At 52.3% G+C, this 14,050-nt stretch overlaps 1 protein-coding gene across 1 annotated transcript in view; it reads left to right on the top strand.

Moving 5' to 3' along the window:
* The window catches only part of RPH3AL (rabphilin 3A like (without C2 domains)), a 117,784-nt gene that overhangs the window by 27,338 nt on the left and 76,396 nt on the right, over positions 1-14,050 (top strand). The window contains exons 3-4 of the mRNA XM_090292952.1: positions 2,744-2,887; positions 4,927-5,056. Of these exons, the coding sequence (XP_090149078.1) occupies positions 2,744-2,887; positions 4,927-5,056 (274 nt within the window). The remainder of the gene's footprint in view (positions 1-2,743; positions 2,888-4,926; positions 5,057-14,050) is intronic.

Raw genomic sequence — 14,050 nt, 5'->3', positions numbered from 1 at the left:
TCCCTGTCTCTCCAAGGAGTTGGAGGTCCCTGGTGTCAGATAAGCCTGAGCCCCTTTGTCTGTCAAACTTCACCAATTACCAGAGCCAGTATTTCACAAATGAGACCAAGCTCAAAAAATTTGCAATTAGATGTTATGAGCCTGCAGGGACACAGAGCTGAAACATCAAAGGGGGAGAGAAAAATTAATCCGAAACGCTCAGGAAGAGTGAGTCCTGCGTGCTCTACCGTTCATTTGTCCCTCTCACTGGGATGGCTCAGCCCTGCAGGGAAAGGGACTGGGAGGAAGCCGGCCCCTCTCCCTTTCTCCTCTGATGCCAGGCTGGGTCCAAGGAACCGGGAGAGCAGTGCTCTTGTACTGGCCCCGTATGACCTCTGCTACCCCTCCAGCATTTCCTTCAGTTTTTCCTGACCTTGTCTTGCACTCAGCAGCAGCCAGAAGCTGTTGTAGCACCTTTTAGAAGAGTAAGGCTACAAATCCCCATATCCAATGCACCAAGGGTCCCTCTGGGAAGCCTGGGGAAATTACCTTCCCTGGCTCTAGCTCAAGTCTGTCCTTCTGTCCTCCAGCCACTATCAGGCATTTTCCAAACCCCTGCTATGTGCCTGACACTGGTTGCACAGCAGCAAGCAAGACCACCACGGTCTTTCCTCTTAAGGCGCTAATGGGTACAAGGGAGCATTATACACATAATGACCCATGAGCTTAGACAGTGGAAACATGCAGTGAAAGGGGTGCTAACTTAATCTGGGAATTGGGAGAGGCTTCACTTAGAGTATGATACTTATGTTGAGTCCTGGAGGAAGGGTAAATGTTAGATGGAAATATGTGGGAGGGGCCCTTAGAAGCAGGAACAGCATGTGCAAAGGCCCTGAGGTAGAAGAAACATGGCATGAAGAGGACCTAAGAGGAGGCCAGTGTGGACGTGAGTGAGTGAGGGGGTGAATGGGATGAAAGGAAAATGTCAGAGGCCAGGTGGGGAAGGGCTTGGTCCTCTAGAGACTCACATTCTGGAGAGGAGACAGAAGATCCCAGCTTGCCTCAACATAATGTTTAAGCCCAGTGAAGAAGCTACTCCCAGACCTAATGAAAACTCAGAGAATGGAATCTTAACCCATCTTGGAGGGACTCAAGGAAGAGCCTCCTGGTGAAGATCATCTCTAAAAGAATAGAACAGCAGTGAGCCAGTGGAAAGAACAGAACAGCAGTGAGCCAGCACGCTCCCTAGGTGGAGGGCATAGAGTGAGCAAAGGCCTGGAGACGGTCGCAGCCAGAACATGGGGCGCTGGGAGCAGTTGGTGGTCGTGCTCACCGTGTGAGGTCAGGGGAGTGGAGGGAGGAGGGCACCTCTCGGGCACATACAGATGGCTGCTGGGCACCCCCAAAGGTTCTTCCCGGGGGATTGCAGCCTGTCTACATCTAGCAGCTTGTTTGGCCTGCTCTGGCTTTGTGCAGGGCCACTGCAAGGGAACAGGATGCTCAGTGGCAGCCATGGCTGTAAGTGGGGTGGGGCCTGATGGGGCCTGATGGGACAGGTGCAAGGAGCTGGGGGAGGAGTCCAATGGGAGGCTTAGTGGGGGATCAGATGGAGGCAGGAAAAGCGGCTCGGAGGATGCCCAGGGGGAGCCCGGCAGGCTGCCATGGACAGGAGCTCCCCTGGCCAGGCCTGCTGACTCCTGACTTGCCTTTAGAAAGCCATCTAACAGTGCCCTGCCACTTTTCTCCGCTGAGAAATCGGGAATCTGGCCTTGCAGAATGACACGAGGTCCGGTGGGAGGGGTCTGCAGAGCCCCAGGCTGGCACTGGGCCCTGAGTGAGCGGGATAGGAGCTGCGCCCACTGGGTCCGCTGGTGCTGGTGCTGTGCCCTCCCACCCCTGACTGACGAGGTCCCCCCCAGCAGCATGTCCCCAGCACCTTCTGAGCCTGGCATCACAGTGGATGCGCAATACATGTGCATTGAATGAATAGCTTTTATAATTTTTCATTAAGTAAATATTTGTGTAATTGATTGGGCATCTGTCTCCCCCAGCAAATTGTAGCTCTTCACGGTGGTGACTTTGCCACCTTGTCTACCTCTGATCTCAGCACTGGCCCAGAATGTCTCAGAGAAGCTGGGACCCAGGGCAGGGAGCGTGGGGCTTGGTCTGCTGCTGCCACTCTCTCCCCATCCGGAAAAACAGAAAGGACTTGAGTCCTTCCCCTCGGACCCTGGTCACGGCCACAGGACGTGTCACCCTGCAGCCCCATGGAGCAAAGACAGCAGAGCCCCCTGGACCGGGCCCCGGTCACCTCTCCTCCCATGTAGCTCTGTTACCTCCTGCCCTTGAACCCTCTGCTTTCAAAATGCTGTCAATCTCCTTTAATCCTCAAGGTTTATTTTAAACCCAATTACAGTTCTTTCCTTTCCCATAGTAAACTCTATCTCACTTTCTTCTACGACTCAGATCTAGGTTTTCATTCTTCTCTTGATCACCTTCTGGGCTTCTCCCGCCACACCTCACGCGCCATGGCGGTGGCCCTCTCCGTCTGTACAGCAGGTGCGTTCCATGCTCCCGCCTCCGAGGCGCTAAGGTGGTGCTGCCGTCCCTGCGAGGCCTGGTAGCTGGTGGGTGGCGGAGCTGGCGCGTGGAGCCCGGTGTCTGCCCTGTTCCCTGACACACAGCAGCCGGGCATTTTGTGGCTATGACGGGGGGTTGGGGTTGCACTGGGGTGGCCTCAGGGCCTGTGTCGTTCTCTCTCGAGGCTGCAGACGGGCTGGTCTGTGCACACCTACCAGACAGAGAAGCAGAGGAGGAGCCAGTGCCTCAGCCCGGCCGAGGTGGAGGCCATCCTGCAGGTCATCCAGAGGGCCGAGCGGCTCGACCTTATGGAGCAGCAGCGGATCGGGTAAGCAGGTCGGGGAGAGGAGAGCAAGGGTGCTTAGTGCCAGATCAGTGGGCTGGGGAGTCTGGCACCCTCGTCCTCAGGCTGGCTTTTCCCCACTGGGAGTGAGTCAGCTCTGCCTGAACGCCCCTGAGTGCAGGCACATAACCCAGCCCGTCGAAGCCTCAATATCCCCATCCGTAAGGTGGGGGCAGCGGCTGATGTGTGGGCCCAGGCTGCCGAGGGTGAGGGAGTGGTGAAACGTGTTAGGGGCTTTCAGCTCCGCACACTTAAGGCTCACTGAGGTCCGGCCGGGAGGGATTTAAGTTGAGGCTGAACCTGGGTCGTCCCATCTAAGACTCCAACAGGAGACCTTCTCCAGCTTGTTCTAAGCTCTTCTCCTAGGTCAACATCCAGGGCTGACTGCTACACAATCTTCAACTAGCTTTGCTGGGTCTTTTTTGCTTGCTTTTTTTCCTAAATTTTATTTATTGATTTGAGAAAGAGAAACATCAATTTGTTGTTCCACTTATGGATGCATTCATTGTTTTTTCTTGTATGTGCCCTGACTGGGGATCAAACCTCAGCCTTGGTGCATCGGAACATGATCCAACCAACTGAGCTGCCTGGCCAGGGCTTCTTTTTCCTTGTTTAATTACAAAAGCAATTCATACATCCCCCAAAATCTGAAAAACAGAAAAGCACAAATGGGAAAACCAAATGTAATGCATTGCCTTGGGCAGTAATTAATTTGATTCTGATTTCCTTGTGCCTCTCCTATTTATCTTTTTCTATTAACTATATGATCATTTAAAAAAGTCAGACATTGTTGCCCTGACTAGGCGGCATCCTCCTCCCTGGGCGGGGGGCGGGGGGGTGACAGTTAAAGGAGATAATGTGTCCCTACTCTGTCCATTTGTTCAGGAAGTTTCACTGAGCATCCGCTGGCCACTGAAGATACTGCTGCTAACAAAGCAGGAGTGGCGGCCAGTCCCAGGGAAATCATAGTTTTGCATTATAAGTTGTCATGAAATGGGGGTTACAGCGGGCTGAGGGGCCATGCACCCTGAGGAGAGGCACCTGCCCCAGGCTTTGTGGGGTTCAGGGGAGGCTCCTGGACAGGCTCCTTCTTTCTTTCTCCACCTTTTTCATCCGCCCCATTGTTCAAACCAAAAGCCTCTGCGTTATCCTGGATCTCTTACCTCCCCTCACCCCAAATCCACCGAGGCTGCCTCAGAATCGCAGCCCATCCCAGCCTCCATCCCCCTTCCTGGGCCTCCCACCACCCCCTCCCGCCTTCCTCACCTCCACGCCCCCTGTAATCCTGAGTGAGATTTTCAAATGTCACTCGGCTCAAATCACTGCTCTGCTTACAACTCCTCGGTAGCTTCTTGTTGATCATAGAGAAAGATCCAGACTCCGTTTTGTGACCTACAAAACCCACATAATCCGCCCCCCGCCCCCCACCTCCTTCATCCCAGGCTCCCTCCCGTGTGCTCACGAAGCAGTAGCCACGCAGCCTTCTGATCATTCTCATGAGCCAGGCCTTTCTTGCCCGGAACATTCCAGGCTGTTGCCTCCACCAAGAATGCTTCCTCCCCTAGCTCTTCACAGGGTTTGGTCCCTTGTCACCCTTCAGCTCTCAGCTCGGATGTCCTCAGAGAGGCCTTCACTGATCGCCACCTAACATGCCCGGCCCTGTCGTGTCTCCCTCCCTCGCCCACTTACTTTAGTTCCTAACCCTTTCCCCTCTGAGGCCAGTTTGCTCGTTCCCTTGTTCTTGGACTTTCTCCCTTTATTGAACATAAGTTCCAGGAGAGCAGGGACCATGTCTGTCTCTGGCTTGTTTCCTACAGTATTCTCAGTGTCTGGCACATCACAGATGTTCAGTTAATATTGGTGAGGAAATGAATGATTAGGGGTTAGGACCAGGGAAAGAGGTGAGGCAGGGAACAGCACGTGGGGCGTGGTGGGGCGTGGGGCCTCAGGGCAGCCATGCCCTGGCGGCAGTCGGGTTGGGGACAGGAAACACATTGCGTCTGACTCTGTGTCCTGTGCTGCAGGCGGCTGGTAGAGCGGCTGGACACCATGCGGCACAACGTGATGGGGAATGGCCTCTCCCAGTGCCTGCTCTGTGGGGAGGTGCTGGGCTTCCTGGGCAGCTCGTCGGTGTTCTGCAAGGACTGCAGGAAGGTAAGACCCTGCTCTGCCCTGCGGCTCTGGCCGCCCCACCTGGACCAGCTGTACTGCTGCTCTGTGGCTTTGCATCCTGGCTCCCAGGAGTGCATGTGTTTGTGCGTTCACATGTAAGCACATGGTATCCTATGCTGCTTGGCAAGAAGGACTGAGCCTAAAGATCAAACAGCCCGACTTCTAGGGCCAGCCCCGGGGAGTGGGCCTGTGGCTGTCACAGGCCCAGGTGCGAATCCAGCTCTTCACTAGCCGTATGACCTCAGAACACTTGTTTACTACGTAGTGACTCATCATCCTCATCTGTAAAATAGGGACAGCAATAGTGTGTGCCTTAGGAGTTGTGAGGATTGAATATTATATGCAAAGCTTTTAAAACCTCATCTGGCACATTAAGTACTCAATAAATGTTATTAGTTGTTATTAAGGAGAGCCAAATTACATGCTAGGATTGCACTTTCTGTTCTGTTGGTCTGCTCTCTTGATCCTTGGCCAATCCAGTGAGAATGATCTCTGCAGCAAAGCCGAATGGATTTTCTCCTGTTCTTATAACAGTCCACACTGATTGTTCCGAATTGCACCACATATTAAATTGTTTCGTACTGAGTCCCATACATTTGACAATAACTTTTTGTTTTTCGTGGAGCTTCTGATTACCTTTCTTTTTGACAAAAGAATAATGTGCCTTCCAATCCTCAAGACTATTTAGCATCTCAGTTTTATTCTCTCTTACGTGGAGCCTACTTTGTTTTCCTGCCAGAAACCCTTCCCGATTCTTATTCTTGCTTGAGCTCAGACTAATTGCTGCACAGCTGTCACCATGGGACTTCCCTTTACTGCTCTCCTAGGTCAGAGACGCTGTTCCCAAGACACCATATTTTTGCTTTTTCAGTTTTTTGCTCTAAGTTTACTGGAACCAGTCCTCAAGTAACTGCCATGTGCCAGTCACTCTTTTAAGACTGGAGTCATTTTGCTGAACAAGGCTGAGAAAGAACCTTCTCTCTTGAGAGTATACTGGGTAGGGGAACCCCAAATTTTTGTTAAAAATGATCAAATAAGATTTCAGGAGTAATAAATTCTGGGAGGAAGTAACGAGATAGAAGATGGAGGGTGGGGTGGGGTGGTAAGAGTTGAGAGAACTATAAATATGAAGAAGTAAAAACTGGAGGCCATTGGCCACCGTGACAAGGGCATTTGCAATGGCATTCAAAAGCTGGATAAGTGAACCAAGGTGCAAAGAGGTTAATATGCACAATTAATAAGTGGAAAAACCAGGACTTTTGCTAAGATGATTTTTCCCCTGCTCTGTGACATGTGGTGAACTGGGCTGAGAAATGCAGATTAACTCAGGAAGGGTCTCAAGGACACCGGAGGGGCCTGGGTGTCAGCGAAGGGAGTGCACTCGTGTGGCAGCTCCTCCTGAAGCCTTGCATAGACCCTGGGCTAGATATCAGCACAGGCTGGGCACAGGGTGGGCACAGGGACCTGGGCAGGTGGGGTTATATTCTGTGGCTTCTGCCTGGAGGATGGGACCCAGCAGCCTCCTTCCTCCTTCTGCCCCTCACCCTCACAGCTGCTGTAAATGTTCCGGTTTGCTGGACCATGACGAGGGAGCAGAGCCTCCTCTCCTTCCCCTGGACAGCTCTGTGGCCTCTGCCCCAGAAGCAGGCTGCTGCCCTTGCTGCTGAGGGGTAATGCCAGCTGCTCCTTAGAGAGCCATTTCGTAGGGCACCGTGGCAGCCCCAGGGGAGGACCTCAACTAGGGGTGGGGGTGGGAGAAAATGCTCCTCCAGACACCCTTGCCTCCCCGACTCCGTGGTACCCTGGAGCACATCTCCATTGGAAATTATTCTAATTCTGCCACAAGCTGAGGACTTGGTCCTGGCTTGCGTGACAAGGTGAGGAGCCCTTTGAGCTTCTGAGGAGACTTGTTCCTGTATAAAAGTGGGAGGAGAACATGCTAGTTAGGGCCACAGCTGAATGACGGGCATTTGGAGGGTTTTCTTCATCCATCCTTAAGAAGATTGTACCATTCATTCATTCATTCATTCTGCAAATAGTAGAGGACCCACTGTGTGCAAGCCCTGTGCTAGGTGCTGGTGATATCGTGAACAAGATGGACAAAATCCTTGTTCTCATGGAGATTATTTTCCAGGGGTAGAAAAGAGACAACAAACAAACAAACAAACATAAAATAATGTCAAGTAGTCCAAGAGCTCTGTAGTGAGTTAAAACAGGGCGATGTGACTATGTCTGGGAGGGCCTCTCTGAGCGCAGACCTGAACACAAGCAACGGACAGCCCCCTCAATGATCTGGGTGGAACAGAGTTCCCAGCAGAGGGAACAGCGAGCACGAAGGCCCAAGGCAGAAGCCAGCTGAGCATGTTCAAGGAGCTAATGAAGACACCTGGGGCAGAGGGAGCGAGTGGGGGGCACGGCCAGTCACGCAGAGCTTCGGAAGTCAAGGTCAGGAGGTGAGGCTTGAAGCTAACTTTAATTGGATGCCGGTGGACCAGTGTAAGCAGGGGTGTGGTGTGATCTGATTTGTTTTGAAGAGCTGAGCCTAGCTGCTGCTCAGCAAGTGGACTGCAGGGGGACGAAGAGTAAAAGCTGGAGACGAGTTAGCGATGGGTGTCATTGGGAGAGGATGGGTTGGGGACAAGGCCCCATATGGACAGGGCCCACATGCTAAGAGAATCCATCCCTTCACTGTATTCTAAACAGATGGGGAGGGACTAGAGGGCATGATCAAGGGCCCTCGGAAGGGAAGAGGGTCCTAGGCGGCAACTGGGCCAGGGCGAGAGGCCGCTCGTTGCACCCTGCACAGCGAGGGGGTGGAGTTCCTCCTGGGTTTGCCAGCAAGGGCTGTTCCCCTGCAGACGGACCCAGGTTGTTGTCCCAGCTTGGTGACAGTGCAGTCTCTTAATGTGCCTCTTTTTTCTGTAAACGGGATAATAAAGCTAATGAACTCACTGCCTGGGTGTGAGGAGTAAATGAGCTAATGCAGGGAAGCTCTTCGCAGAGGATTGGGTCTATTTCAAACTCTCAGTAAGGGATACGTGTTGTTGCTATTACAGTAATCTGCTCCAAGGTCCTAGCCGTTCAGACTGCCCACGTGTTATAAAGACTGGAACTTACTGCCCTGGCTGGGTGGCTCAGTTAGTTGGAGCATCATCCCATCCACCAAAAGGCTGTGGTTCCATCCCTAGTCAGGGCACATACTAGGTTGTGGGTTCAAACCCTTGTCAGGGCATGCACTAAAGGCAGCCAATCGATGTTTCTCTCTTTCTCTCTGTCTCTAAAATCAATAAGCATATCCTTGGGTAAGGAAGGGGAAAAATAATGGAACTTACCTCCCATATATCTCAGAAGAGGGTTAGTGACATCCCATGTATTAGTCAGCTCAGGCTGCCATAACAAAATACCACGGACTGGGCAGCTTCAACAACAGAAAAGTATTTCTCATAGTTCTAGAGTGCTGGTCAGTTCCGTTTCTGGTGAGAGCCTTGGCTTGCAATGGCCACCTTCTCACAGTGTCCTCACATAGTGGAGAGAAAACTCTGGTCTCTCTTCCACTTCTTATAAGGACACCAGTCCTATTGGATCAGGGCCCCACCCTTGTGACCTCATTTAACCCTAATTACCCCCAAAAGACCCTGTCTCCGATAGAGTCACACTGGGGATTAGGGCTTTAACATTTAAATTTTCAGGGGACACAATTCAGCCCATAGGACCCCACATTCTCCTTATTAGAATTCATGTTTTCTTGAACTTAATATTGGAGTTCCTACAGTTAGTCCCATATTTTTGGTAATTTTTATAAAAGCCTCTGGAAGCTCTTGGAGCTCTCCAGCATTGGATGTCCTGAGCCAGCAGTGAAACCAAATATCTCTGTTTCTGTGCAAGTTCCTCATAGACAACTAACACTCCATCACTTATTTAGCATATTGTGGGCCAGTCGTGGGCTAGGGGGATCCAAAAGGACAAGTGTCCAAAACAGTTCTTTCCCGCAGATGTTCATGGTCAAAGTGGGAAGAAAGTATTCTCTAGAGCAGTGGTTCTCAACCTTCCTAATGCCGCGACCCTTTAATACAGTTCCTCATGTCGTGGTGACCCCCAACCATAACTAAAGCATAGTGATTAATCACAAAAACAATATGTAATTATATATGTGTTTTCTGATGGTCTTATGCAACCCTGTGAAAGGGTCGTTCGACCCCCAAAGGGGTCGCGACCCACAGGTTAAGAACCACTGCTCTAGAGTGATGGTGACCATAAACCGGGACCAAGGTGTCCAGGACTAAGAGCAATCAGGAGGGCTGCCTGGAAGCAGCTGGCTTCTGAAGCCTTCTGAGAGGCCAAGAGTAGAGTGAAGGGCATTCCATGCAGGGAAGAGCAGCGCAGCAAAGACATGGAGCTGGAAATGGGCTGGGCAGGCCCCTGACTATGAGGATGCAGGCCCTGAGGGCAGGGAGAAGTGTACTGAAAGCAGAAAAACATAGGAGTTGACATCAGATTTGACTTAGGAACAGGGGGACCTCGGAGGAGGGACAGAGGCGAGATGGTGGAGACATGAAGACAGAGGGCAGAGCTGAGACCTTTGTGGGAGATGGGTCTTGTTAGAAGAAGGAGTCCTCTGAGGGCCAAGCTGCGTTTGAGCAGAATGGGCAGGTCATCAGGGCCCCCAGGCCGCCAGGAGACGATCAAAGCTATCACACAGCCAGCCTGCCGCCACTCTGTGAGGCACCGGTTACTTAGGAAAATCAGGAGAGAGGCCCAGACTTGGCCTCAGAGCCCCCAGCAAAGCTTTAGCCCTTGCAGAGCCTTTCTGGTGTCCGGGAGGGGAGGACAATGTCATCCGTTTGCTCATCCGACAAATATGTGTTGTACTCCTGCTGGTGCAGGCACAGGGGCTGTGGTGTGAGGACTCACAGGTCCCAGCCCCCGGGACTGTGGGTAATTAATTAGAGATGTGCTGGGGTTTCAGCTGCCACCCTGGGGGCCTGAAAGCACTAGCAGGGCACTGGCCTGGGCAGCTAGGGGTACCAGAAGCCCTCCACTGTGGGTTCACCAATGACTGGTGTGCTTCTGTTCATTTCCATTCCACTGGCTCCCCCTCACCTTTTGCAGTAGCGGGCAGCCGGGGTCCTGGAGGCGTGTGGCCGTGGGCAGGCTGCTGGGGACCCCTCTCTCTGACATGGGAGTGATCCAGATCCAGGCCTGGGGGACAGATCCTCAGGTGCTTCTGGCCTCACTGAGCTGTCTCCTGCAAGAGCCCTGGCAGCATTCAGCAGCCACAAGCTAACGAGTGTGCGGGTGGAACCCATGATGCCAGCCCTCGGGGCAGCCACCCCTCCGTAATGGCCCCAGCGCCCAGGCTGCCTGCCCTCATTAAGGGAGGGCTGGTTAATTAGAGAGGCCAGGCACCCCTAATTGCTTAGGATCTGAGTCAGCCAGCTTTCAGCTGAGAGTCGGGCCTCACCAGCAACGGGAGGCTGGGCAGGGCTGCAGGAGAAGCTGCCTGCGCGCAGCCGGGAAGCAATAGGATTTTTTTTTTTTCTGGTTTCAGACAAAATGGGTTTCATGGTGTAGGCGCAGAGGAGTCTGTCCATGAAACAATGGTCTCAGTAGCGTGTGCGGAGTCCCCTGTGAAGGAGGGTGAGGCAGAATGGCACTGTGCTCAAAGGCCGCAGGGAAGTCCGCCCAGTGAGGGCTCAGGGTGGGCAGGTGCTGTGAGCAAGGGGCCGGGCCACACCCAATCCGTGCTCACGGCTCTGAGGAGGCACCTGAGGGGGCTCAGGCCACACCTGCAGCAGGGGAGCTGGCAGAATCCCATCATGGGGGCCCCCCATGGCCTTCTCGAGCTCTAACCGCCTCCTAAATGCCCTGCCTCCAAGCACCGTCACATCGGGGCTTAGAGCTTCACCACGTGAGTTTGAGGGGACACAGCATTCAGCCCGTTGCACCTACTGATCAGAAATCCTGGGGGCAATTGGAACTACTGTAACAACATAATCAATAAAATATACTTTAAAAAAAAAAAAAGAAATCCTGGGGGCGGGGCGGGGCAGAATCTGCGTGTGTCAGGCCCTCCAGGGGATGCTGATTCTCTTCAGGTTTGAAAACTCCTGCTCGGAGGTCCCAGCCCCGGGCCTGGCTCAGGGCCGTGGTGAAGCACTGGAGCGGCAGGCCTTCCCCGCTTCTCTGCCTCCCCTCCCCCTCCCCTCCCCCTCCCCATTCCCCCTGCACCACACAGCCCCCACACCTCCACACACCCCACACACCTCCACACTCCCCCCACACACACACCCACATCCCCAGGTCAGGGTCATGTGCCCTGCCCCCGCCACAGCAGTTCTTGCCAACAGTGAACACGGGCGTCTCTCACCTTGTGGTGCCTTCAGAGTTTACAAAGCGCTTTCACAGAAGTCCTCCTGTTTGGTGCTCAGGGCAAAGCTGTAAGGGAAACAGGGGAGCTGAGGCTGTTTCCCAGTCACAGGTGGAGAACAGGGGCTCAGTGGAGGCTGCGTGGCCTTCTAGGGTCCCCTGGCGGGGTCATGGGGAGCATCCGCCATGCCATGCTGCCCCAGCACTCACGCCATATCCTTTCCCTTCCTTGGAGAAGCAGGGATCGCTTTCTGAAGAATACAGGAGAAGAAACACCATACTCAGTGGTTACATATTGAAAACGTTTCTCATAAACCCAGGGGTAAGACAAGTTCTTTGTATCTTTACTGCCACGTCTATCCAATGTTGCACTGGAGGCCTAGCCAGGCAATCAAGCAAGAAAAAGAAGTGCATGCCATAAGGATTGGAAAAGAATAGCTGAAACTGTCACTATCTGTGAATAAAATGGTCATGTAACTAGAAAGTCTGAAAGAACCTCAATGCATTAGTAGGTAACTTTAGCAAGATTGTTGTATACAGTTTCATATACATGAAAATTGGTATTTCTATACACCTGAGACAAAATTGAGAGAAAATAAAAAGTCCAATTTATGACAAAGGGGACACTGGTATGCAGTGGATAAAGAATGGTCTTTTGGATAAATAATGCAAGGTCATTTGATATTCATGTGGTAAAATGTATCCTGACCTTTACCTCGGGCCAGGCACAAAAGTCAATTTCAGACTGATTTCAGATTTAAATGTGAAAAGTAGAATAGTAAATATTTTGGAGGAAAAAGAGAGGGAAAGAGACAGTAAGAGAGAAAGAGAAATAAAAAATAAACACAGAAGAAGTCACTTTAAGGCAAAGGCTCAGGTGCTTATGTTAGCATGGACGATGACTTTGGGGACCCCAGGATGCCCCAGAAGGCCCTGTCAGAGACCACCCTTCCTCTGTGCTCTGTCCAACGCTGGCAGTGGCCGGCCGGCTGCCCTCACCGCCACTGGGGGAAAAGCTTTTCCAGCTACTTTCCCAAGACGTCCAGAAGCAGCCTGAACGTTCTCTGAGTGTTCCCACTCCACAAGCTCAACACCTGGGACTCACTGAGCCCCAAGTCCAGGGCCTGTGCTGGCGGGAGATCGGGCGGCCCCTCTGGGAGAGTTTTACCTCCTTTGGAGCCAGCTCAGCTCCTTAGGTCCATCCTTGCATGTGAAAGTGAATTTCATGAAGGTCTTATCTCTGCAGAATTTTTTCATTCATTCATGCTACAACGTTTTATCAGGAATGGACTCTATGCAAGGCCCCAGGGGTATTGTGATGAATGAGGTAAGAGGTGGCCTTGCTCCCATAATGCTGCTAGGTAGTAATAAGAGACGGTGCTTCTCTTACTTAATCTGCCAGACGCTGTTCTAAGGGCCTGTCATGTGGTAACTCACTCAGTCTTCCTCACAACCCTATGGGGTTGGCACTGTTATCACTCCCCTTTTACAGACGGGCAGACTGAGGCACAGAGCGGTTAAGAATCTTGCCCAAGACCCTGTCTGGTGTGGCTCAGTGGAATGAGTGCCAGCCTGAGAACCAAAGGGTCACCAGTTTGATTCCCAGTCAGGACACATGCCTGAGTTGCAAGCCAGGTCCCCAGTTGGGGGCGCACGAGAGGCTGCACATTGAGGTTTCTCTCCCTCTCTTTCGCCCTCCCTTCCCTTCTCTCTAATAAATAAATAATTAATTAAAATCTTAAAAAAAAAATAATCTTACCCAAGCACTGTGGTTCTGAGCATCCTGGCCATGGGATGCTATGCCACATCCACCCCATAGAGTTTATGACCTAAGAAAGGAGATATGGACGAGAACCAATAAACACAGTAATTCTAGAAAGCGATAAAAACACAGGAAGTGGGAGATGGGGCGCTGTGAGAGCCAGTGGGGAGGGAGTAGGGAGGCAGCTGTGTTGTCCTGGATGAACAGCATGGGCCTCTATGAGGAGGGGACTTCTGAGCTGAGACCACGGCAAGAAAAAGCCAGACCTGGCAGAGAGTGTCCCAAGCAGAGGCAGCAGCGTGGCTGAGGCACAGGGTGGGAAGAATGTGACACGAGGGAGAACAAAGGGGGACCAGGCAGGCACGGGGAGGGAGGGGGCCCCACAAGTGCCCCCTGGAAGCTGTGTGGCCCTTCCTGGGTCTGTGGAAGGGTGGCTGCCCCCCTCTGCTCCTTGGATTAATTTGAGTCCCCCAAAATCAGAGGAGGCGATTTTAAAAGTTATTTTTTAATTCGTAGTAAAATATACATAACATAAAATTTACCATTTTAACCATTTGTAAGTATACAGTTCAGAGACATTCAGTACGTTCACACTGTTGTATGACCATCACCACCATCATCTCCAGAACTTTCTCATCTTGCGAAACAAACTCTGTACCCGTAAATATAACTCCCATTCCCAGCCCCCCCCCCCCCCCGCCCCCAGCATCCACCATCCTACTTTCCGTTTCTGGGAGTCCGCCTGCCTTAGGTTCCTCGTACGCGTGGCATCACACAGAACTTGCCCTTTTGTGACTGGCTTGTTTCACGCGGCGTAGTGTCTTTAAGGCTCAGCCACGTCGTGTAGC

The sequence above is a fragment of the Furipterus horrens genome, unplaced genomic scaffold, assembly GCF_987537825.1.
Source record: "Furipterus horrens unplaced genomic scaffold, mFurHor1.1.pri manual_scaffold_11, whole genome shotgun sequence".
Taxonomy (NCBI): Eukaryota; Metazoa; Chordata; class Mammalia; order Chiroptera; family Furipteridae; genus Furipterus; species Furipterus horrens.
Note: the sequence above shows the minus strand (reverse complement) of the source record. Positions and strands in the feature narration are given on the sequence as shown.